General features: G+C 44.0%; 1 protein-coding gene across 1 annotated transcript in view; it reads left to right on the top strand.

The window, feature by feature from the left end:
* Positions 1–27,500, top strand: part of srbd1 (S1 RNA binding domain 1) — a gene marked incomplete at its 5' end in the record, with an annotated part of 100,119 nt that overhangs the window by 57,723 nt on the left and 14,896 nt on the right. Inside the window, 3 exons of the mRNA XM_080740688.1 lie at positions 7,032–7,138; positions 8,873–9,040; positions 16,360–16,521. Of these exons, the coding sequence (XP_080596814.1) occupies positions 7,032–7,138; positions 8,873–9,040; positions 16,360–16,521 (437 nt within the window). The remainder of the gene's footprint in view (positions 1–7,031; positions 7,139–8,872; positions 9,041–16,359; positions 16,522–27,500) is intronic.

The raw sequence follows: 27,500 nt of genomic DNA, 5'->3' as shown, positions 1-27,500 counted from the left end.
GAATAAGAAGGAAAGGCTTACGTACATTGTTCATTTATAAGAATGGTACAAGCATGATGGCTAACTCCAAGGACCCCACAATATTGAACATACTTTAATTACAATGTAGTATAATTAATTAGTTGTATTTGTATAAAACCACAAAATTATGCAAACGTGTTTCATCAAAATGTGACTCTTGATTACTATTGGACATGGAGATGGCAGGAACAGTTATATTGTTGACAAAGGTGTTTTCATTACTTCTCAGCGTGTTAACCACATGGCCAACCTGGCGCCCCTATTTTAGTCATTCATGTCATTAAAATGCAGAAAATAGTAGACGTTTCGATGCGGGCGCGTTGTGAGCTTGTAGATCGACTATTTCCGCTGCATGACACCGGCGTCTGACAAAGTATATAATTCAGCCATAATTAAGTGGTTCAGTTTCCGTTCAGCGTCTTGTAAATCCTTTTGTAAATCCTTGGATGGAAACATTGGCTATTGTTACCGTCGGCGCACTGGCTCCCAAGAACCTTTCAGCCACTCGGCGGCCTCCTCAACCCCTCTGCCCGCCTGTGAAGCAACCAACCACGTCTGAGGAGCAAGGGAGAGGGTGACGAATGATAGACAGACGATGGACATGGAGCTGAAGGGTGGAAGGGAGACGGCGAGAGAGAGAGAGAGAATTGGGGAGGAGGGAGTGAGGACAGAGGGAGATATGCTCCACTGCTGTACACAGTGCCACAGTAAAGTGAGTGGAACGCTACGAGGGCCCCAGCTCTCTGGATGTGATGACACACACTCCACACAGTGTGTGCGTGCGTGCGCTTAATAGAGCAGAACCTCCTTGTCTGATGTAACTGTAACTCTGTTCCACTCCAAGGCAAACACAGTGAGACACGCACGCACGCACGCACGCACGCACGCACGCACGCACGCACGCACACACACACACATTTTAACGGGGTCCCTGATGCCAAAGACACCCTGCTCCCTGGAACTCTGCCTTGTGCTTAACCTAATTTTTTTCCTCGTTTCTCCTTGTTTGAGTTTACACTGCAAAATCCCAAGTGTTACATTTAACTCAGAGAGTGTACAAATAGACCACAAGCTGGGTCTTAAATTAATTAATTATCTCCATCCATCCTTCTCTCAGTCGCTCACTGCTTCTCTCTTCCTCTCCATGTTTCTTTCTTACTTTCTTTCTTTCTTACTTTATTTCTCTCTTTCTGAGGGTGCGTCCCAAGTCATAAATTAACGTGCGCGACAGTAAAAAGCTCCCCCGGCACCTCGGAAAAGTAGTTCCTGAGCTGAAGTTGATTGATGGATAACTAATGAGGCAGCAGCCTCAACCTCCCCGCATGTGTGTGTGCACGCGCTTGTGTGTGTGTCTGTGTGTATGTATCTATGAGAGCGAGAAAGAAACCCAGGTTTTCCAGTAGTAAATCAGTGAGACGGTGAGTTGCGTCCCTCCTATTAGGCCAAATAGCTAATGTTACTAAGCTTAGCCCCAGGGTTACACCACACCTACAGTGTACACAGTCAAATCCTCAGTGCTCATTTAAGTGAGAGTGTACAGATGGAACCAATGACTCAATTTCTACTCTCTTCAGAGTTAAATTAACACAAAGGATTTGTCCAAACACACACACACACACACACACACACACACACTTCTCACAGCACTGCAAACACAACACTCCATCACACAGCGTGGGGGGGAAAAAAAACTATAAAAATGAAGTTGCCTGTATTTGCGACCTCAGGCGATGGTGAACAAGTCTTTCAATTTATATATAATGCAGATACAATATAGTATATCGAGACTAAGTCTACTATGATTATTGTTATTGATGAAAAAAAAAGTATACAAGCGTTTCCCATCATTAATGAGCTGCCCTGTGGGTCCATGCCTTCATTCGGTGTCTGATCATGATGAGATCACATCCTTATGTGTTCATTATCTCTTCACTTCCGTCTCAGTTTAACTGATAAAACTTTATTGCATCCCGAAGGGTAAAATCTGTTTTTATCTGCAACCAGTAGCGGGGTAAAGTTTTAAATAGGACCACAAAAGAACAACTTAAAACAACATTTTCTGTCATTTTGTTTTACAAATCTTACTTACTGTGTGTGTGTGTGTGTGTGTGTGTGTGTGTGCGTGTGCGTGTGCGTGTGCGTGCGTGCGTGTGCGTGTGCGTGTGCGTGTGTGCATGTCGTGTGCTTGTGCGCGACCTGCATACCTCATACCCCCCTGTCCTCCTATAAGGTTACAGGTGCAATGTGAGAACTTGTTCCCTGGGGTTTTACTGCAGGTTAACAAAAAAACACACTCAAACACACACCTACGCTATTCTCGTGTGAAAACAAAACACTCTTCTCCGGTGTGACATTACAGGTGATTTCCTCTCTCTCTCTCTCTCTCTGTCTTTCTCTTCCTACTCTCGCTCACTCCCTCTGCCACCCCACCCAACCCCAACACACACACACACACCGGAAATAGTAAATCTTTCAGTCTCACCGTTATATGATCTGACTGTTGTTTAGAGCGTTTATTTTTACTGTCTCCAACGTTGCCGTGGGCAAGATTCCCACTCGCACTCACGCAGCCACACTTCACCTGTGGAGCCACCGGGGGCAGTGCACCTCATAGGGTGATCTGGGGCTCGGAAAAGGCCCTCTTATCTGCCCCTCTATCTATTTCACTCAATGTCTCTTCGCTGCTAATGCAGCCAAGGTCAAGTGAATTTAAGATTGGTGTGTGTGTCTGTGTGTGTCTGCATGTCTGCGTGTGTGTGTGTGTGTGTGTGTCATGCACACCTGACCCCAGCAACTAGAACCCTCCTATTCAGACACAGTCAAACACAAGACGGGTTTCAATTACCTATGCTCCATCACTTTCTTTCTCTCCTTCCACTATTTTCTCTCTCTTCTTACCCATTCTCTCTCGTTATCTCCAACCAAAGGCCGGAGACTATGTTTGCCCTTGTCCGTCTGTCGATGTGTCAGTGTGTCAGTCTGCGAGCGGCTAATCTCAGACACTGTTGTTATGATCCGTGTGAAAATATGCATGTACACGTTCTTTGAATTGGCCTCATGGTGGCGCTTTAACAGTGCCCTTCACGGTTTGGCCTATAACTCTTGAACCGTAGATTGTACAATAAAAAAAAGAATCTTGGGTCTACCCATCCATCCGTCCATCCACCAACACACGCACATGCACACGTGTACACACACACACACACACACACACACACACACACACACACACACACACACACACACACACACACACACACACACACACACACACACACACACACACACACACACACACAGTGTATTAGATTTAAGTAAATTTAAGCCTGCTGCTTTGTACCATGAGGCTGGTAAAATCAAGCCGTGGCTCCTTCCGTATCGGTATCTCTCATTCTCTGCATCTTTCTCTGTATCTCTCACCCTGTCCTGTTATTGCTGACAGAGGGAAGGGTGCGTTTGCTAGCCAGCGGTGTTGTTATCCGTTTACATGCCAGTGTTTGTTCAGGGACTTGATCGAGTTACAGGACAAATCAGGCCAGACTGGGCTGCACGCACCAGCGCACGCACGCATGCACGCACAAACACATCACACTAGCCATCACCTAGCTGCATCGCCCGCTGCTGAGGCATCAATGTCCAGCTCAACCATAGAAAGACTTGTGATAGGTACTGCACAAAAACTATTTTCACCCACTCCTTTACACCTGGTCACCTATGATGTGATGATAAAGATGTTTCTGATTCTAACAATCTCCCTATGTTTAACCCAAGCCCCAAGGAAGGAATCTCTGGTGGAATTGAAGCTCAGTTGCGGGTTCTCGTTCAGCCTGCTGTTCCTATTAATGGCCCAGCAGATGTCACTATTTTACCTTCTACCGGTCACAATACATTATAAATGTATAATCTCAATAAGTCAATGAGGTTTACGGCGAACTTTACACTTGATTTGATTACCTTAATAAACCTTTTCATAAACACTTTATGTTTTTGATTGATAGTTTAAAGTATTTTTTAAAGATTCTTGGGGCCTTTTCCTGCCTTTATTTATAGTTTGATAGTGGAGATAGACAGGAAACAGCTGAGAGAGATGGAGAGAGACATGCAGCAAAGATGGTCGGGAACGGGACTTGAACCTGTGATGCACTGCCAGGCTACTTAAAGTATTTTTAAAATCCTCATTGATATGTGTTTAGGAAAAAAAAAATCTCATTAATTTATTGATGATAAAGCTGGGTATGTTTCTAGGGTTTCTACTGGTTCTACCGACTGAAGACCCGCCCTCGCTGTGGTTGCAGCCAATAGCATTCATTTCTGTTAGCATTTCGGATAGTGTTGCCCGATCACGTGATCGGATCGGCCGCCGATATGGTCATTTTTATAAGATTGGAGATCGAAAAAAAAAACAAAAAAAAAAAACGTTTTTTTTTTTTTCCCCCCGTTTTTTTTCAAAAAAATATTTTCTGGGAGTAGTGAAAGTTACAGGTAAGGTGAATGCGATATGAAACGTAAGCTTACCATAATCACAGTAATCCTTAATCATTTTCAATCATATTCAAGGGCTTTTGGAGAAATGAGACAGACACAGAGCCCTGCAGAGGGGAGGTGATTGTTTCAGACTCTGTGTCCAGCTGGCAGCTGATGCCAATAAGTAGTAATGGCCTCTTGTAATGGATCAAAGGAAGGCAATTATGTCTCTCTGCACTGTCAACTAGCTGCTACAGATGCATACTTTTCAAGCAGACTGGTTAATTGGTTCTTAACTTATTTTGTTTCAACTTTAAAAATGGCCAATGTTTTACCAGTTTTTATATAGTTTGTTGATTATTTTTGATGCTGTAATGGTCTATTTTATTTTATTCTTTGAGCTAAATTAAACAGGTTTTAAAAGTCCTTAAATCGTGACTTCACTGCCAAATTTCAAAGGCCACACCAAAGGTCCGCTGCACAATGCTTGAGAAACACTGCACTAGTAGGCCTATATCACTATACACTACTCATAAGCTTTGTTTTTAATTTGTTGATTCAGTGCTGCACTAAGTGATAGAATGAATAGAATTTTTTTTCTTAACTCATTCCCTGCCAGGCCCGATAGTCCCGAGATTATTCCAATGTCTTTCCCCGCCAGGCCCGATAGTCCCGAGAATTTAAAAAAAAAAAAAAAAAAAAAATCCATGATAGCAATCGCGAAATTGCATGTTTAACCCCCATAGCAACCCCATCTTTCAAGCATGGCAGCCATTTTGGCAGCCATCTTTGTTAAACATAGTGGCTGTTATCTCATGAATGCCTGAACGGATTTCCATTCGGATTTTTTTGTTTGAAAGCTGTGAGCAATGTGGACACACGTGGTGCATTATCTAGGCATGGGTGTGCATGATCCGTGCACACCCAATTACATGGAAGTCTATGGAGACGAATGGCAGGTGGGAGTACGGAGGTATGTTAAAATGGCGGTCAATGTGTTAATGCCTTGCCATAAGGTCGGATCGGGAAAGATCGGGATCGAATCGGAAGCAATAATATTTGATCGGTATCGGATCGGGAGCAAAAAAAACGTGATCGGGGCATCCCTAATTTCGGACTGTATGTAGAAAGAGGGCGGATTTGAAATAGCTGAAAAACAGCCTTCAAAAAGGGTTTGTAGAAACCAACGGCGTCACTTTGTCCATTCTTTTTTACGGTCTATGGTTTAATCACAGATGTATCTGAACTTATCCCTATAAGTTCAGAAACACTCAACAATGATGATTTCATTTAACTTTTGATGATTACCAACATCGAAGCTGCCATTAACAGCAAAGGACAATGTCATGGCCACTGAGGTTAGCAGTTAATAACCAGGATGTAAGGCTTGTATTATTTGAGATTCATGGATTGCACTTTGGAGTAGACATTCCAGCACAAATTAGTGGATGTTTGAGAGACACCTAATACTGAGCAGTGTTATGGCAGTGAATGTAATATTAGCCATTCGAGATGCACTGGTCAATTCGGAACGGAAACCAGGCTTTCCGCCATGTGGAAAGTCTAGTGACGCGAGCTTAGGTTGAGAAGGCAGATGTCGTTACCACTTTGTATGCCATCGACTCACCCATTCTGGGGATTTCTGAGCTGATCTTCTGTGTGTGGCTCAACTACTGTACATCTATGTCCTGGCTCCTGGGATTTCCTGTCTCCTTAGGAAACAGATTCTGTCTTGTTTGGATATTATTATATGCTTATATCGTCTTTGTCGGGTGGAAACCTTGTATGTCCAAAACTGTTCGTTTTTATCATTTTAAAAAAATGAACTAAACTAGTGAAAACAGCTGATCTACAAGCACACAACGCCGCGTTGTGTGCTTGTAGATCTGCTGTTTTCACTACTTTTGTGCGACGGCCTTGTCTGATGAAGCAGGGCTTTACTTCGCGAAAAAACATACACATTTGAAACTTGGAGATACGAGGTTTCTGCCCGACAGTGACGATATGCTAGCTGGGGATGTGTGAAGAGTTCATTTAGAGGATAACCAGAATGAGTAGAAAAAAGATGGAGATAGCTTTGAGGAATAAACCACTGGTCACGGCCAATCTAAACATTCCCTCTGTCTCTCCCCTTTTTATTGACGCTCCCTCCGTATGTCAATCAACTCAATCCGTCACTACGTCCTGTCCTGTTACCTCTCTCTTCATCCACTTACTGAGATTTTGGTTATGAAGCACTATAAGAGCAATGGTCACACAATGTGAATATGGTTCATTTTCTTTTTGTCTGTCAGTGTCTCAGTTTGGCTGTAAAGGCTTTTTGGGTGGTGTGACAGACAGATGCAGTAACTCAGGTTAATTTTTTCTGCTAATCCTGTTCGCAGTCTTACATTTCGTGTGTGTGTGTGTGTGTGTGTGTGTGTGTGTGTGTGTGTGTGTGTGTGTGTGTGTGTGTGTGTGTGTGTGTGTGTGTGTGTGTGTGTGTGTGTGTGTGTGTGTGTGTGTGTGTGTGTGTGTGTGTGTGTGTTTTGTGCGTGTCTTGGCAGCATGATGTGTCGTCAGGGGCTTTGAAGGCTGCGCTGGATGGGGTGGTGGAGGAGTGTGTGAGCTTCGTGGGAGTGGACATCAACATTTGCTCAGAGACGCTGATGAGGTAGGAAATGCACACACACACACACACGCACGCACGCACGCACGCACGCACGCACGCACGCACGCACGCACGCACGCGTCCACACGTAACCTCAAGCAAGTGCACAAAGTTCTGCTCTATTTCACTTTCTCTCTCATATATTCACTTTCACATTCACACACATGCGCACACCGGCACATTGCTGTGGAGCGGTGATGGAGTAGGGGGCCAGAGCCCTTCGACATACTTTCCCTCAGCAGTCACAACATGGCAAAAACGTCGTTTTCACACGCAGACTCTCGCGCGCACACACACACACACACACACACACACACACACACACACACACACACACACACACACACACACACACACACACACACACACACACACACACACAAACAGACAAAGTCGGCCCCACCAGCTCAGTGTTTAGTCTAACACTTCACGCCCAGTCTACCTCACTGGACCCTCTGGATCCAACACGGAGCATTCCTGCGCTGATACAGCAACACAAACACACAAATACGTTCACACACTCCCAGGCACACTTCTGAACCTTCGGCCTACGGCAACAACGTAAGCACACATGCCCGCCCGTGTTTGCTGTGAAGCAAAGCATGCGTATAGACACACACACACACACACACACACACACACACCGCCATCACACGAGAGCACAAATTCAGTGCAACACATTCACGCTTGCACGCACACGCGCGCAACCCCTATATGAAATCAGGCAGCAGAGCAGCCATCAGGTCATCTGTTTACTTGTCTGCTGGGTAAATGAGCTTTTTCCATGCCTGCAAGGGCTCCAGACGCACGCAGGCACGCTCTCACACACACACACACACACACACACACACACACACACACACACACACACACACACACACACACACACACACAGACGTGTTGATGACTGCAGTATTATGCAGAGTGTTGACATAGCAGTGTGTTTCAGAGTGACCGGAGTCTCTCTGGGCTGTGGACACGAAGTGAGAGCAGAGCTAATTGAGCTTCAAACCGCTGGTCCAGACCTGGACAAACACACACCCTAATCTAAACATTGGGGTGTGTGTGTGTGTGTGTGTGTGTGTGTGTGTGTGTGTGTGTGTGTGTGTGTGTGTGTGTGTGTGTGTGTGTGTGTGTGTGTGTGTGTGTGTGTGTGTGTGTGTGTGTGTGTGTGTGTGTGTGTGTGTCTTGTGAAAGTTTTTTCCTGCTCATTAAAAGAAGAAAAACAGTTGTCACAATGAATGGCAGGTCACGTTCCACGCTGTCCGCTTGGTTCCTTATACTGACTCTCTGCTTACAGTGGTGTGTGCTTTGCTGTCATAGTTGTGATGTTAGCGCAGGCCCTGTTTTTACTTTAGTCTTTTCTCCTTCTTTTTTTCGTGACAAGCTGCAGCAGCACCGTTTATCTTGCAGCACAGTGTTTCTGCAAACTTTATTACACGTCAAGAAAGTGTTCTCAAATCCTAAAACAACATTAGAAATTATGTTTTTTCTCCCTCACAACATTAGAAACATGTAGCCCAATGGGCGTCCTTTAGAAAATGCTCCTGCATGGCTGCATGACTCAAAGTTGTCATGACAATCACGAACAAAACATTTTGTGGTTTCAAAGCCAGCTAATCTCAATCAGTCAATGCTACGAACCTCAAAAAACAAATCATATGCATTCATTTTATCCACAGTATTGATAACCTGCGCTGTATATATGCATACATAATTTCAAGGTGTTTCTTGCAGACATGTAGCAGGTCTGAACGCAGGGCGGGCACGCAGCATCGCTGAGTGGCGGGAACAGAAGGGACCCTTCATCAACAGGGAACAGGTCAAACTGGTGAAGGGCTTGGGGCCAAAGAGCTACCAGCAGTGTGCTGGCTTCATACGGATCAACCCTCTGACCTTACACAGGTACACGGTCACACACCTTTTTTAACCAAGCGTGTTCTTGGTTAATAGTTTTCTAGCGTTTTCATCATAAACCTGATTATGCATCATTATAGATGAAGTATCCTATTATATACTAGTAAGACACCTCAGGGCGACATGAAACCTCCCCAATTCTTGGCCATCTGGCCAGTGATGTATATTGGATCAGTTACCCATTATGGAGACCCCTGGTACCCATATATGGAGATTCATGTACTGTATATGAAGATATGCTGTGAGAGCCCAAACATGCTTACTGTAGGAGAGCTGCTTGCTCTCCTACAGTGCGGACGTATCGCTGCTTGCTCCCGCTTAGGCTCGCTTGTGCTTACATTCTTCTGCTGATACTGATGTTTTATTTTTTCTCTGAGAAACTACAAATGGATCTTGGATACTTATAAAACTCCGGGATTGTTTTGCTGTACTGCAATATACTATTTTTTGCCACTTGGTGACTGGATACGTAGCATCTAGCTAACTAGCAAGATGGCCGGACCAACCATTTCTACAAGGGTTTATCAGAAACTGCTTCAGAGGATTGCAGTACTGGAAACGGAATTATTCCAATTAAAACAAACCCAAAGACTGGATAAACCACTCGCCTGGAATTCCCTTGGTGCAAAGCCAAAGATGAAAGAACGGACGACGGGCAGGACACCCTCCCAAAGCCCTCTTATCACCGACGAATGGCCGGAATTACCCCGGCACAGCGCTGCTTCGACCCCCCTTCATAAATGGGCAACTGCCAAGGGGAAAAACACTGCTAAAAAGTCAAACGCAGTCCAATCTCCACACACACCGAGTGTGCAGCTGGCAAACAGATTCACGCCACTGGCCGAGGATGACAGGGGTAGCATCTCCCCAAGCTGGCTAACAGAACAGCTACTAGAAGCCCCCCGAAGTCCCCCTGTTGACAGAGAGAACGTCCCACCCAGCAGGGTAAGAACCACCTCAGTGATTGATCCTGACATTTTGATTGTGGGCGATGCTGCTTTAAAAGGTGTCAAAAGCATAAGAAAGAAGAAGGCAAAAGTTATGTGTTTTCCCAAAGACACAGTCTCTGACATGAAAGACAGAATTCTGGATCTTGTCAACAAACACCAAACGGTGAAAACCCTGATTCTACATACTGGCACATATGACACAGAAGAAAAACAGTCAGAAATCTTAAAGGAGAATTTCAGGGCTCTATTCAACACATTGAGCTTCCTGAACAGTGACATAGAGCTTTGGATCAGCTGTCCCCTACCGCCTATGAGAGGCACAGACGAGAATTTCAGCAGACTGTTCTCTCTGAGCAAATGGCTTTTAGCTGCATGCACCGACAAAAATGTGCATTTTATTGACAACTTCAGTTTTTTCTTCGACAGAAGACACCTATTTGCTGATGAACGGCAACTAAATAAGCTAGGAGCAAAGATATTTTTGCAGAATGTTCTCCATGCTCTGGCCTTGGCCAGAACACAGCAATCCAAAACAACAGATTGTGATGAACAACTCTTATCTGCAACCCACGAAGAATCCATAACAAGAGATAGTGTTATGGTTACTGAACTGCCCCCCTCGGCCGAGGGGGGAACGGCCTTGGTGAACGGAGGAGCTACCGTTGTCCCTGCCCTCCCTGACGAGGAACTGATTATGGTGAACGGAGGAGCTTCCGTTGTCCCTGCCCTCCCTGACGAGCATGACAGTATGGTTACTGAACTGCCCCCCTCGGCCGAGGGGGGAACGGCCTTGGTGAACGGAGGAGCTACCGTTGTCCCTGCCCTCCCTGACGAGGAACTGATTATGGTGAACGGAGGAGCTACCGTTGTCCCTGCCCTCCCTGACGAGGAACTGAATATGGACAACATCTCCGCTGAAGAGTGGAGTAGACGAATGAATGCAGAGTTGGAGTCACTCAGGGAAATGTTCGAAGAGGACAGTAATGAAGAAGAGTTTTGTGGATTCCCTGCTTCAGCCGTGGCTGGCCCGAACAGTGAGCAAAGTGAACTGGCAACTGACAACGGAGAGTTGACAGAGGAAGAGGAGGGGGCGGGTACAACCGCCCCATCACCCCAATCCTCCTCTTTCTCCCTATCTCCAATGCCTCTTCTAGAATTCACGAATGGAATGAATGAACTCATTAACACTGCGTTAAAAATGACCCCGGCCAGACACACGGTCAATGGCCCGGCGGCACAACCACCACAGGAAAAACGCCCGGCACCACAACCACCATCCCTGAAAACGCCTGAAATTGCCCCGGCCGTGCCCCAGAAATCTGTGGCCTGGGTGTTTTCGCCCCCACCCATCCCTCCACGACCACAACGACAGAAGACCCAGGCCTCCCAGCTGGACAATACGTTTAGCCGTTGATGTCAGCTGGGTCCATTATACCCAGCAACTAACGTATCTGGACCCGATGCTCCTTCAAGCGCTTTTATTAAGCAGGCTCACAACATTTCTACTGTAATTTCAAATAGAGAGTCCAGGATAAGCAGTGGCTCTGCTAATTTAGCTAACTTAACTTACATTCCCTGTAGGGGCTATAGTACAGTAAAATGTCATAAAATAAACCTGGCACTTTTTAACATCAGGTCACTTTTAAACAAGTCCTCCTCTGTAAATGATATAATCTGTGAAGAGAAATTAGATATAATCTTTTTAACAGAGACATGGCTGGGCAACGATGGAGCTTTTGCACTTGGCGTCGCCTGCCCACCAAACTATCACTTTATTCAATCAGTGCGCGAAGGAAAAAGAGGCGGAGGCTTGGCATACATTTTCTCTGACATTCTTAAATTCAAGTGCCTGTCCTTTGGAAGTTTTTCATCCTTTGAATATCAAGCTAACTTATTTGAGAGTCAATCCTCTGTTCTAATGATTACGATATATCGCCCACCAAAATGTAGCAAAGCCTTATTTCTTACAGAAATATCTGAACTTCTATCTATCTGTTCCACGGACTATGAGAGAACCCTTATTGCTGGTGATACTAACTTGCATGTGGACACTGTTACTGATCTTACAGCTATGAGTTTCTTACAGTTACTGCATTCCCTTGATTTTGATCAGCATGTTACCGGGCCAACCCACAATCAAGGCCACACCCTTGATCTTGTGATCTCTAAAGGGCTAAATATTTCTATGGACAGGATTATCGCTAAGCCTGATTTATCAGACCACTATTTACTGTGTTTTAATATGACTGTCTCTGATCTAGAAAAAAACAATAGAGAATATACTATAAAAAAGAGATTTTTCGGTTCCTCGGCAGCAGAAGAGTTTGCCAGCCTTCTTGCGTGTGCACCCCGCCTTCCTGATATTCCCTCAGTAAATTATATGGTTCAACGTTTTAATCTTAAATTGGAGTCAGCTCTGGATATAGTGGCTCCTATGAAAACTAAAAAGAAATATAATTCCAAAGTAACACCCTGGATAAACGATCATATACGTTCACTCAAAAAACAATGCCGCAGAGCAGAGCGAGCTTGGAGAAAAAATAAATTAACTATCCACCTACAGATATTTAAGGCGTCAACAGCCACCTATAATAAAACCATGCGTCTGGCTAGGCAGGCCTATTTTTCCGGAATTATTAATGAGAATAAGAACAATGCTAGGGTCTTATTCTCTACCATTGAACGCCTTTTAAACCCCCCCCAGTCCTACAAGCAGTCACTCCCTGCCTCTAAAGCAAAGTGTAATGAGTTTGCATCCTTCTTTGACAACAAAATTGTTAACATTCGAGCTGGTATTACGAATAATACTGTCACAAATGCAAATGCGGTTAATGGTGCCATGTGTAAAAGCATCGATAAATCTAGGGGGAGCCTAGTATCATTTTGTGCAATTGATGAAGAGGAACTTCGTAAAACCATATCGCAAATGACATCGTCTTCTTGCTCGCTGGATGCAATACCCACGCCGTTTCTTAAAGAGGTTGTAGACTGTGTTATTGAAGATATCCTAAAAATAGTAAACAGCTCTATACAATCAGGTGTCTTTCCAGACTCACTGAAAACGGCTGTAGTTAAACCCTTACTCAAAAAACCCAACCTTGACCCGTCCGTGCTGGATAATTATCGACCCATCTCTAATTTGCCTTTTCTGGGCAAGGTCCTAGAAAAAATTATCTTTCATCAATTGGATGTGTTTCTGCAGAACAATAAGGTGCACAACAAATTCCAATCCGGCTTCAGGAAAGGACACAGCACAGAAACTGCACTTTTAAAAGTTATTAATGATCTTAGGGTGGCTGCTGATAACAAAGATGTGTCCGTTCTCCTACTGCTGGACCAATCGGCGGCTTTTGACACAATTGACCATACAATTCTAATACAACGTCTCGAACACTGGGTAGGACTGTCAGGTACAGCTCTGTCCTGGTTTTGCTCTTATCTGACAGGCAGAAGCTACTCTGTTAATCTAGCTGACTTCGAGTCAAACAAACACAACATCTGCTCTGGTATTCCACAGGGCTCGATTCTTGGTCCTTTATTATTCTCCCTCTATATACTGCCGCTGGGAGAACTTATTTCCGCTCACGGTGTGAATTTCCATTTCTATGCTGATGACACCCAGTTGTACCTTTCGGTGGCTACGGACGACCCCTGTGCTCTAGACCCATTGCTGACGTGCGTGTCCAGCATAAAATGCTGGATGAGTGAGAACTTTCTCAAGCTAAATGAGGACAAGACAGAAGTTCTCATAATAGGTTCTACTGCCCAGAGAGAATCAATAATAAATAGACTTGGTAACCTGGCTAAAGAAAATAACACCTCTGTTAAGAACCTGGGGGTGATCATTGATGCTGAATTAAATTTTAATACACACATTAATCATGTCACGAAGATTGCCTTCTTTCACCTTAGAAATATTGCGCGAATTAGAGCCTATCTGTCGCTGAACGATGCAAAAACGCTGATCCACGCTTTTGTTTTCTCTCGGCTTGATTACTGCAACGCACTTCTCTCTGGTCTGCCAAAGAAAACAACTGACAGATTACAACTTGTTCAAAATGCAGCAGCCAGAGTTTTAACAAAAACTAAGATAAGAGAACATATTACTCCAGTTTTAGCGTCGCTACACTGGCTCCCGGTTGTTTTTAGGATTGATTTTAAAATTCTTTTACTTGTTTATAAAGCTCTAAATGGTCTGGCACCTTCGTACCTCTATAACTGCCTGCATAGATATGTTCCAACCCGCCCACTCAGGTCCTCTAGTGCAGACCTACTTGAGGTGCCAACAATGACATATAAAAAATATGGTGAAGCAGCTTTCTGCTTCTATGGACCGACAGCTTGGAATAAACTACCACTACACCTAAGACAGGCAGCCTCGGTGGATAGCTTTAAAGCACAGCTCAAGACCTATTTCTTTACTCTTGCTTTTAGCTAAATTTTTTAATCCCTATGCTGCTATTGACGTCCGCACGGCTCTGAAATTGTTCTTCAATGTTCTATGCTTTTATTTTTTCTTGCTTTATTGTAATCATTTTACTTATCTCTTTTTTATGTATTTTTTATTTCTATTTTACTTTTTCTCTGTTAAGCACGTGTGCTTCATTTTATGCTCTGTAAAGCACTTTGAGCTGCATTTCATGTCATGAAAGGTGCTATACAAATAAAGTTTTATTATTATTATTATTATTACTCAGTTATTCGTTATGTGAAAGTCCTATGATGTCTATGACTGTATGACATCTGACATCATACCCTTTTATGCCCATACATGGAGATCCCTGTCTGTAGAACCAGCAGTTAGTGTGGTATGTAACCGATGTGGCCTCCATATATGGGCATTCCCATATGAAGTCCTGTTATATATGGGCTTAATATTGATGACATCAGGGAACTCCATATATGGACATCACAGTGACGTCAGAGCATGATGTCAGAGCGACAAACCCATAGAACCCATAGTGTCAGGCGTTATAGACAGAGATACATACATAAGGACAAGCTGTGTGAGCTCTGACGTCACGTATAAACATATAAGTTCCCAATGCAGCTACGTCCAAATATGGACTGTTGTCTAACCTCAATGTGTTGTCATCAGCAAACAATTCAGTTGGCTCCATATATGGGCTCAAAAAGGGGCATGCCCATATATTCGCATATATACTGATGACATGAGATACACTGATCTCCATATATGGGCATAAAAGGGACAAGGAAGGACTGACTGATATAGAGATCTCCATATACTGTATGGGCATATCAGTCAGATCTGCGGTGCGACATAGCTGTCAGGGTCGCATAGCGGCCCGAACTCTAGATGTCTAGCTCTAGTGCCAAAAATAACCAATATGCAAGCTCATACAAGCCATTATACAAGCTCATGTAGATAGCTTGTAGATCGACTACTTTTGGTGATTGTTCCCCCCAGAATAAGAATGAGTATAAAAGTTATTTTCAGTCGGTCCTAATGGAAAAAAATATTCTCTCGTGACATACTGTATCTTTGGGGAAAGAAATTTACATATTTACGTACCAGTTAACTCATACCTCGCGATCCCCGTAGAGACCGTAGATTTCCCGCTGTACCGCGCTGCCATGCCCGTAGAGCCCGTAAAGTTTAATTAGCTTTAATCATTATGAAAGGATTAAAAGTATTAGCGCAGATTTTCGCTGATTCTGGCTCTTTAGGCCCGCCCCCCTAACTGTATCCGGTCATTTCCGGTCTGGACCGGATCCAGCTTTCCGTATCCAGTCTGAGCCTGGGCCATAGTCCCGCCTCCATTGGTTTACAGTGTAACAGAAAAGAAAGCTACTCGGCGACGGAACGCTCGTTTTTCAATCGGATTTTTGCGTTTGGAAACTTTGATCCAGTCTCTACACGCCTGGATTATGATCCCCGCACATATCGTGCGTTTTGTGCGCGAACGTGTCCACGTGTTACCATAGCGCACAGTTGGCTTTTTTCAATGCTTTTTCATGTAAACACTGGCTGATAAGCAGAGATACAGCGTGGCAACGGATATGTCTTTTTCAATGGGGTTTTTTGTATTCGAAAGCTTGTCACCGAGTCTACACGTCTACTAGATGAGTCGCGCACAGATTGTGCACGATGCGTGCGCGTGCCCACGCTAAAAGGTAAGGACAATTTGGCAGCTGCTTACTACAGCTATGTTTAAAATGGCAGAGAAAAAGTTAATAAGACAAAAGGTGCTATAAAGTAACAATGTAACTCGGGGATGCCGTGGATGAAAAGGTTATTTAAAGGGGTGACTTGAGCCAAAAATGTTTTACAACCACTGTTTTAGAGACTTGACAGAGATGATATTTTAAATGTGAGCTGGCGCTGTATCTCTACAGTCTGAGTGGTGACACATGGAGATCAGAGCCAGCAGCCGCTGTGGTGTCAGAGAAACCAGCCGCTAAGAAGACCAAAGGAAAGAACAACGCCAACATCCCATCATGTCCCAACCCCCTGGACCTGACCTGCATACACCCAGAGTCCTACCACATAACACAGAGGTACCACACACACACACACACGCACGCACGCACGTCGCACGCGCACACAAACACACTGCTGCACACATTGCTACACACACCATCTACACGCATTTGCCTACTCTTAATTATTTTTATTGTATTTTCACTTCTGCAGGGATATCTAAAAGATGTATTAATAATTTCAGATTTAATTCTGAAAGTGATAAAATAACTAGAAAGATGCAATTGGAAGTTACAAGTGTGGTTGTCGTGACAAGTCTAGTTTAATTTTTAGTCAAAGTCAATGGAGAAAATGTATTCACAAATATGTTTATATAAATTAAACTATATATAATGTACTCTTAGCAAAGTGCACACATGTGTGTCCCCATGAAGCCGGGCGATTTGACATACTGTATGGGCCAAGTGCGTGCCAACAAAAATGTGGGAGGAGTAGCGCGGCAAAGAAAGTTGACGATGGAATAAAGTCGGACAAGTACTATTGTCTGGTTGCCCTACAGGGGCAACCACACTAATAAGACAAACGTTAATCCATTTAGGCACCCATGCATGCTTAAAGAGGACCGTAAATTCTGGATGTTTGTCTTAGGGTAGGCCACAGCAGTACTAGTTCTACTTGTACTGTTGTTCTGTGTATTGAGAATGAACACACTGGTAAAAATAAATATCTATGACCCATTCACCTACTCTACTTGATACTCTCTTTTTGTAATGGAGCCTTCTTTCCCTAAGATGCAGTAAGTGTGCATATTTTTGGATTGGGACAGAAATGGCATCCAAGTAAAGGTTACAACATACTGTACTCCAAACAACACCGAGCAGGGCTTGGGTAGGGCTTCCCGAAACTGAAGAAAGTTTGTTAAGGATGAAAGTGTTTTATACTTGGCGTTGGGTTCTGAATGATAGACCCACCCACTGCATACAGTGCTGGTCATTCTAGCACAGATCTTTGCTGTTTTACATCAACCTCCAACGTCCTTTGATATAATTTGTCTCTGAGTTTTCACCATTTCTGATGAGAGACAGAGTGGACAAAGTGTGTGCTGTCTCTTCACCAATTAACACTTTGGATGCCAAAAAGCGTCCAGGAACGTGATTAGTGTTAGCTGGTTAATAGCAAAAATCACACCCGTGTGAACTGAGCGGTGGTTCTCCCCCCCCCCCCCCCCCCCCCCCCCCGTGTGTGTGTGTGTGTGTGTGTGTGTGTGTGTGTGTGTGTGTGTGTGTGTGTGTGTGTGTGTGTGTGGCCTGGACAACAGCGCCCCTCCCTTAACATGTGTGGTCAGAAAAGGTACTACACAGGCTTGAGGCTACATACAGACCCACCCACCCACATACAAACAAACTACACACACGGCCACGCTATGGAGACGGTGTGACCACCGCTCAAAAAGTGCACAGCACACCAGTCCTTGTGAGGTGCTGGCCAACGGGACAAATACTATGAAAAAAGTGTAAAGCCGCACACTCGTAGCTGCCGATGCACATTTATTAGGACAACACAGAATTAATGAGAAACCAAAATTTCGGACAGACAAGCTGCCTTCTTCAGGGTGTTAGCTGGTTACCATGGTACCCGGCCACCAGTGAGCGAAAAAAAAAATCATATTATATCCCATAATGCATCTCGAAAGCCGCTGCTGCCCGATTTCACTTTCTCATTCACATCCATTCTATCTGGCTTTCCCACATCACTCGTTTGGTCAAGACGGCCCGATTTTCTATGGACTTTATCTGTCTCATAGATCGCCGTGTTTGTATTTCTTCTTCTCTGTGTGAAAGACAAGACGTTGAACGGCCGTGAACGGGGGCCACGTGCATACCACCACTGAAAATCAGGTAAAAGCAATAGGAAAGATACATGGCAGTTAGTTAGTTAGTTAGTTATAGTTTTAGTGTCATGCGGAGAGGGAGGTTTGTACCACCTCAGCCAACTTTTCTTCAAAACTGTCAGTGGGGTACATTGTGGACAGATTGTGGAAATAAAAACAATATAAATCCTGAGCACATTGAGCGTCTGACCATCACACACAACGCTTGGCACACAAGGTGTTCAGCAAGTTAAACAATCTTGGAGGTGCAACAACTGCCAAACGTCGGCAAGGCAAGGTTGAAATATTCGTAACTGTCCAGCACAAGGCACAAAGTCACACCGCTGACCGCTCGCCACAGTGCTTTTACACAAGAGTACAGTGGTAGCAACAAACAAAAAAAAAGGCTTTCTGTGGACTCAGGCCCTCTTGCCAACACCAAGGAGCGGTGCATCTCGGTGTGATCATGCCCAGATAGAGTACAAATGTAACCACATGGACCTGTGAGGGTCCATTTGTTATGATGTGTATCCTCTCAAAGTTACAAATGGATAAATGAATAGTGAGGATTTTACAGTGTGTTAAACATAAACCACTTTATCCAGAGATCCATTCGCTGACAAAGAGCGAGTCTTTTCCCCTCCAGTCATTTCTTTCCCATCTGAAACGTGTATGCCACGTTCCTCTTTCTAAATCCGATTTCTGGAGTTATGTGAGTTTTCTGTCCAGGAATCTCCATGTCACTTTGATCACATCAAGAACATTGTGGAGCTTGTTGACAAAAGAAAAAAGAAGGAAATGGCAGAAGAATGTGTTTTGGATTCTTTCTTTGTTTTACAAGAAAATATGCAGAAAGTCAAAGGGGGTAATGTTTTTTATACTGGACATACGCACACACATGGACAACGGCATTGGCATAGATAGACACACACAGTGACATGGACACTTGGGCATAACATCGCACACAATTGTATAAACATCAACACGTTTGTGCTTGCATGCACACTTGCACACAGAAAAACTCTCACACACACACACACACACACACACACACACACACACACACACACACACACACACACACACACACACACACACACACACACAGCCGGTGCCCACTCTTTTTGTGTCCTATGTCTTTGTAAATCAAATCAGAACCCGCACTACTCTAACCAGCCCCATATGAGACTGTGTCAAAATCAACTCCATCTTAGCTCCAACATGCTCTGGGCAACAAGGGTAGGCCGCTGTACAACTGATTGTGTGTCTGTGTGAGAGTGTGTGAGTGTGTGGGTGTGTGTGCGTGCGTGCGTGCGCGTCGGCGTGTACGTGTGTGAGAAATGATTGTTAGCACTGCTGGTGCTGATATCAAAAGCACATTGAACATCTGCCCGGTACTCTCTCTCTCTCTCTGTGTGTGTGTGTGTGTGTGTGTGTGTTTGTGTGTGTGTGTGTGTGTGTGTGTGTGTGTGTGTGTGTGTGTGTGTGTGTGTGTGTGTGTGTGTGTGTGTGTGTGTGTGTGTGTGTGTGCGTGCGCGTGCGTGTGCGCGCGCGCGCGACTGTGCATGTATGTGCACGTGGATAAGTGTGTGTGTGAGTGCAGTCCTCTCCCCCGCAGCTGCAGTCACTCACTGTGTGTTTAGTCTACATCACATCTGACACTAGTGGCTTTAAGCATGTTGATGCGCCTTTAATGGCCTCTCTTCATATATGTGTGTGTGTGTATGTGCAGAAAGATGGATATAGATTCTATATGAAGTCATGTTTCATATTTTTGTCTGTCACTAGGGTTGGAGGCGGTAACCGCCGTACCGCCGTACCGCGGTATACCGAGGTCTACCGCGGTGTCAGAGTGCTTACCGCGGTAAAAAGACAAAAAAAAAAGTCTATTTTTTATTGGAAAACAAGTGAGTTTTAAAACGGGGGAGAAGCGAGGACCGCATGCGCTCCATGCCGCTCTGCTCTGGGCCGTGTACCACACGTTGGAAGCCACATACGTCACTCAGTCACAGACCCTGCACACAGTGCACATGCAGGGCAGGAGAGTACGGAGCACAACTCTTATGACGGAGCAGCAAACTTTCTCTGTAATCCACTCGACACAAGGATGTTAATACATGTGTTGTGGCATATATTTTTTTATTCATACGGATTACTGGCGGAGCGCGGGCCGCGTGGACTAAAACCGAAAATCTAAAACCGAAAATGAAACTATTTTACTTTTTACACCGCGTCGCACGTTGTGCCCGTCCGGCGCGTCGGCGATTTTATAACCTTTTCTGTCAAGTCTTGTAACTAAAACCTGTATATAGCAGCACTCAATCACTGCGATTTGAGAGTTGAGACGTAACGTGAGTTTACAGAATCACTGTACACGATCTGACTACCCGTCCTCCTCTGGTTTGTTCACACAGCTGTTTGTGTCTGAAAAGCCCAAGTAGCTAGCCTACGTTACTATGGTAACCCGACAGTGCAGATCTAAAAGCTCAGAACGCGTCGGATGCTATGTGTTGTGAGCTTGTAGATCTGCTCCTTTGAAAGCCATACCCGCTGTGCTGTACGGAGAAGTATAACTCGGGCAGTCAGGCTGTGGAGCTATATATACTCTATGCTGTGGAGAGGCGACTTTTGGGAAGATGATTGCAATATTTTGGCTTATCGCCGAACCTTAATTAATAGATACGGGGGTGCGGTAATTACCGCAGTACCGACGGTAAATGGGAAGACGGTAATCGCGGTAACAAAATGTCCATACCGCCCCAGGCCTATCTGTCACTCACAATTCTTAAAGTACATTATGTGATCGTGTGTGTGTGTGTGTGTGTGTGTGTGTGTGTGTGTGTGTGTGTGTGTGTGTGTGTGTGTGTGTGTGTGTGTGTGTGTGTGTGTGTGTGTGTGTGTGTGTGTGTGTGTGTGAGAGCGTGCGCGACTGCGTGTGCATGTGTTCAGTCCTTTCCACTCTTTCACCAATAAGTCCATTTGAGGCAGGGTCAAAGCCTTTAAAAGCCCCTCAGAAAAGGATAAATAATCATTGTGCCTCTTTCATTCTGTCTCGTCTGTCCCTATCTATCTCTCTCACTCTCAATCTCCTCTCAGGCTCTCCCTCTCCAACTCTCACCCGCTGGCTCTGAGTGTACAGTACTTCACCAACAGCTCTCTGTCTATCCCCATAACATTTGTTTTGCTTTCTCTCCGTTCAGCCTAGTTTCCTACTAAACCAGGCAGAACCCCCCCCTCTCTCTCCATCCATGCTTGGGTCTGCTCTCTCTCTCTCTCTCTCTCTCTCTCTCTCTCTCTCTCTCTCTCTCTCTCTCTCTCTCTCTCTCTCTCTCTCTCTCTCTGTGGTGTGTGTTATCACAGCCCAGCTTGTCTCCTGAATGCTGCTGTTCTAATATGACCCTCTTAAACGTCACTCATCATTACACACCTTGTGTGTGCATGTGTGTGTGTGTGTGCGCGTGTGTGTGTGTGTGTGCGTGTGTGTGTGTGTGTGTGTGTGTGTGTGTGTGTGTGTGTGTGTGTGTGTGTGTGCGTGTGCGCGTGTGAGATAGAGAGAGAGAGAGAGAGAGAGAGCGCGTGAGTGTTTGACCAGGAGATGCTCAGTTGAGAAAATTATCACACAAATTAAACTGAATTTTATTGTAAAGCACTTTGAAAGGGCATTTCAATAAACTCCTGTTTGAATGCTGCTGCTCATGCTGACAGTCAGACAGCCTGCCTGCTGCTGCCCGATAATGCACTTGCTCTCCGTCAGGTGCGTGCACTCACTGTGGGTCATTGTGACCAGTTGACCACTAACCACAGTGTGACAGTCAGGCTCCGCAAATCACCCATGGTAATTCTTAATTTGCTTATTTTACTTGTTAAAAGTAACATTTTATTATAAAGACATGACAGTAATATGGGTGCAAAATGCAAATGTTTAATAAAGTTCATATCTAAAAAATATATTTAATCGAATAACCAAATTTTATTTACAAACCGAATAGTGGGAGCAGACCCTTTAGTCAGATATCCGAATATCCGTACACATCCCTAACTGTTGGTCATCTTTGTCTGCAGAGATGCTGATTACAATGACACAAGGTCATCTGTAAGAGCGGCAGTATGCTACGAAGTGCAACATTTAAATGATGCCTCTGGCTCAGAAGAAATACAAAAAAAAACAATGCGTGCTTTCAAGAAAAACAAAACCAAGAGTCTAAAAGCTTTTACAGCGGCCCCTAGAAGCAGTGCTGCTCCATAAACCCACCTGGACATGTTGGCTGAAGGTTGGTGCCAGAGGGAAGCAGGGGTGTCGCACCAAATTCTGGGCCCTGGGTACTTTAACTATTGAAAAATAGCAGATCTACAAGCTCACAGCGCGGCACCGAGTGCCGCGCTGCGAGCTTGTAGATCTGCTATTTTTGAAAAATCGTGAAGATTTGTGTAAGTCTTTGAATATTTCAAGATATTTTTGAAAAAACTATGTTTCTATGTCAGTGGTGCTCAATCTATTTCATGTGAAGGACCCCCAACATGATATGTATTTGACCACGGACCCCCATCTCAAAATATTTAGTTCCAGGGACCCCCCAGAAGCAGAATTTGAATTACAAATGTTCGCTTAAAGAAATACATCTATTCAAAGATTTGCGCAAATTTTCACGACTTTTAAAAAATAGCTTGTATATCTGCTATTTTTCAATAGCTAAAGTATAGAATAATGAAGGCCCTTCCACCTTGGGCCCTGGTAACTCAGTCCCACTTTCCCCCCCCTTGTGACGCCCCTGGAGGGAAAGCCATGCGGGGGGTTCATAGGGTGGGTTGGCACTGGCTCAGGAGGTAGAGCAGCCGCTTCAAATGACCTTGCTTATCACATTACGTTTTATCGGCCCATTCGGCTTTGAGACACCTTGTTGCATGCTATTACAAAAATGTTGGCAGTGGGGCCAAAGGAATTGCCATTGGTTCCTTGAAATCATTGGAGACCATCCTCTGTAGTTCATGAAGGTGCACAGAAGATTCCATGGTGGAACTTCGATGTTGTTTGGGACCATACAGTATAGTCATGGATCCATAGAGTTCCACTACTGGTGGTAAAAACAAAAGAAGGAAAAAGGACTACCAGTTCTTGGCATCGGCAGGCTTCACCCATGCTGAGTAGGAGTATTTTAGTCTGCTATCGACCTGATACCAGCATCGGTATCGGTGCTCTCCTAGAATGAAGGGACAGCTGAGAGGAGGAGGAGGAGGAGAGAGAGAGGACAGTGGAGGAACATTTAAATCAATGGCACATCTGACCCTGACTGTGTGTGTGTGTGTGTGTTTGTGTGTGTGTGTGTGTGTGTGTGTGTGTGTGTGTGTGTGTGTGTGTGTGTGTGTGTGTGTGTGTGTGTGTGTGTGTGTGTGTGTGTGTGTGTGTGTGTGTGTGTGTGTGTGTGTGTGTGTGTGTGTGTGGCATATCAAGTTCATCACATTTGAGCAACTGGATCCTCCATTACTGCTCTCAGCACCACACATCATCCATTTCTGTAACTATATCACAACACAGTGTACACACACACACACACACACACACACACACACACACACACACACACACACACACACACACACACACACACACACACACACACAGAGTTTGTCTGCTTCTGTTTCACGGACAGTACAACTTGGTGTAGTGATTTCAAAGACGTAGTATGAATTGTATACGTAAAAATTTGCATTTTTCCTTTAGTATGGACATTTTATATTTGTGTTACCTGTAATAGTTTTGATGATATGAGACAGAGGGAGTCCACTCTGTGAAAAATATTTCTGTGATATTGGACAGAGGGGGGTCTTTACTGTAAGCCTGGATACAATCTGTAACGTAGCCCACCCGAACATTCTATCTCACACACACACACACACGCACACACGCACACTTTCTCAAATATGCATACACAGTCACATTCTCAAAACATGCATGCACCCTTTTCTCAAACGCACGCCGCGCACACCCACACACACCCACACCCACACACCCACACCCACACACACACACCCACTCACACACACACACACACACACACACACACACACACACACACACACACACACACACACACACACACACACACACACACACACACACACACACACACAGTATTGGTAGTGATTATGTGCTGAGTGTAGGCCCACCAGGAGTAGAGGCCCCCAGACTCCTGGTACCCCTTAAATACTAACACACTCCAGTGGAAAAATGAGCTGGGTCACACACACACACACACACACACACACACACACACACACACACACACACACACACACACACACACACACACACACACACACACACACACACACCTGAAATTGGAACCCAGCAACCACCCACCCACAGCACGATCAGAAGGTCCAGAGACAGCATGCATGCCTCTTCATAAATCAACACATTTTTTCTCCAGTTCTCTCCCCTTTGTGTCCTTGTCTTCTCCTCTCTTTCTCACCTCTCCATGTTATCATCATTGTACTTTTTTTCCCCCTTCTTTTTAATTAAAGGATAATCATTTCTGCCAGCTTTCTAAACAAAGTAGTCTTCCCATAACCACTTCTGCCCTATTTTCTAAAAATGGTGAAAATAACAGATCTACAAGCTCACCACTTAATTCGATGCATTGTGAGCTTGTAGATCAGCTATTCTACCGGATTTTTGTAAATTTATGATATGCCCAAAATAGCGACCAGGGATTAGGGCTGAAAGGGATAAATATATGACAGAACATCATATTTGTTCTGTTATTTGTCTCCCCATATTGTAATTTAGCATTTTGAAAAGTACTACAGATAGACAAAATAAATCATTTCCTGTGGGAAAAGCTGTCGTACCGCAAAGTATAAAGATTTCAATACATTTTGAAAACTTGAAATGAGATGTTTCTGCATAATGAGTACTTTTACTTTTGGTACTTTAAGTACATTTTGATACCAATGCTTTTGTGATTTTACTCAAGTAAATTTAGAATTCCAGACTTTTACTTGTAACAGAGTATTTCTACATTGCAGTATTGATACTTTGACTTAAGTAAAACATGTGAGTACTTTTTCCACCACTGACAATATGTCATTGTCACATCATGACAAGAACAGAAAACTATAGCTCTTATCGGTAACAGTTTACAGTTTACAGTTTAGGCATTTAGCAGACACTTTTAATCCAAAGCGACTTACAATAAGCAGATAAAACATCACAATAATAAACAAGATAATATGTCAGTACATCAACAGCAATATAATAAATGCAAATGAATATCTATCTAGAAAACAATATAATCAGTCAAGAAAAAAAGGTTCTAAAAACCTAAAAACAAATGCTAACTAGCTTCATGTATGGTCACTGAGTGTAAGTGACAATGTTGTAGAAAATATTCATTTAGTTTAAAACTAATTTAAACTTTGATAGAGGTTTGCGTTGTCTAGTTACCTTGCCATGATGCAACTCCAAAAATTGGTAAGACATCTTTAGATCAAAATAATATAATATATATCTAAATAAAATTCCTAATTCAAATAAGTACTGTACTGTAGCTATACTGTACAACCCAGACCTCTAGCAAAGTTAAAATGTGCTCATTTAGCGCTCAGTGAATGAAGTGGGAACCTGCCCGTGGCACCCAGGGGCGGCACACCAAATTCTGGGCCCTGGGTACAAGGATTCACTGCGGGGCCCCTGTGCTTTAACTATTGAAAAATAGCAGATATACAAGCTCACAGCGCGGCACCGAGTGCCGCGCTGCGAGCTTGTAGATCTGCTATTTTTGAAAAATCATGAAAATCTTTGAGCATTTCAAATCCTTGAATGTCAGTGGAGCTCAAACCGTTTCATGTGAAGGACCCCCAAAATGATATGTATTTGGCCACGGAACCACATCTCAAAATTTTGAGTTCCAGGGACCCCCCAGAGGCAAAATTTGAGTTACAAATGTTCGCTTAAAAAATACATATATTCAAAGATTTGCACACATTTTCACGACTTTTCAAAAATAGCAGATCTACAAGCTCGCAGTGCGGCACTCGGTGCCGCGCTGTGAGCTTGTATATCTGCTATTTTTTCAATAGCTATTGAGCTAAAGTATAAAATAATTAAGGCCCCTCCACCACCTTGGGCCCTAGTAACTCAGTCCCACTTTCCTACCCCTTGTGACGCCCCTGGTGGCACCCCAACTATAGAAGAGGAAATTGAGACCATTACACCTACAATGTAAAGTGATTTCTTCCAAACCCCCTGTATAATGGAAATTCTCTGGCTGAATGAAAAGTTGCGATGAAGATTGAAACCTATACCATGGAATGTTGGGACAATGCCTTATACACAATATGGCGTGTGTGTGCCTATTGTGAAACACTATGCGTAACCTCATTCTGTGGTCAGACTTGCAGCTTTGTGTGAAACCATAGAGTAACGCAGAAATCTTAGCCTTGTAGAATAGCCCATATTTGCAGTATATTTTCATTGTATCTGCTCCTTTGATCCTTTGGATAGAGCAGTTAGTTTAAAAGGCATACTTTTAAATTAAGAATTTACAGTGCAGTTGCTGTATGTGGGACACTTAATGTGGGACAAACCACATGATCGCTGAGGGATCCACTTCTTGTCCCCTGCATTAGAGGATATTAATACTGGGAATCTGGGAATAAATTCCTTACCAAGAAAATGTGTTCACCAATTTGTTTGTAAAGATGTCTAGTAACACATCTAACAAAGTTTGACATTCAAAATCCCTAGGGGAATTTTTGACAGTAAAGCTGGTTGCACACTGCTGCGTTTTTCGTTGCGAAATGCGTTTTTCAGGACAAGGAGAGAGAGGGAGATAGAGAGAGCAAGGGACAGAGTGGTGCGCGAAACGGGCGGCAGTGTGCAAACGTGACTGACATAACGTGAGTTTGATTTTTTTATTTGCGTGCTCCGAAATTCACTCTGATATTCGGCCCGAAAAACGCAGCAGTGTGCAACCACCTTTACTGAAAGTTTCGGTCCCATTGACTTTACTATACACGAAAATAATACCAAAAATAAATCTGTGGCCCCACAAAACTATGGTTTAGTGATGAGTCATCACTTTTCACAGTTTTTTGGGGGCCAATTCGTAGCCCAAGGAATGTTTTTTTTGTGCAAAACAAATGCTGGCAATGGATTCAGAATCGTGAAAAAACCCTAATTAGACC

Source organism: Nannobrachium achirus (genome assembly GCF_963921795.1).
Source record: "Nannobrachium achirus genome assembly, chromosome: 13".
NCBI classification, from domain to species: domain Eukaryota; kingdom Metazoa; phylum Chordata; class Actinopteri; order Myctophiformes; family Myctophidae; genus Nannobrachium; species Nannobrachium achirus.
Note: the sequence above shows the minus strand (reverse complement) of the source record. Positions and strands in the feature narration are given on the sequence as shown.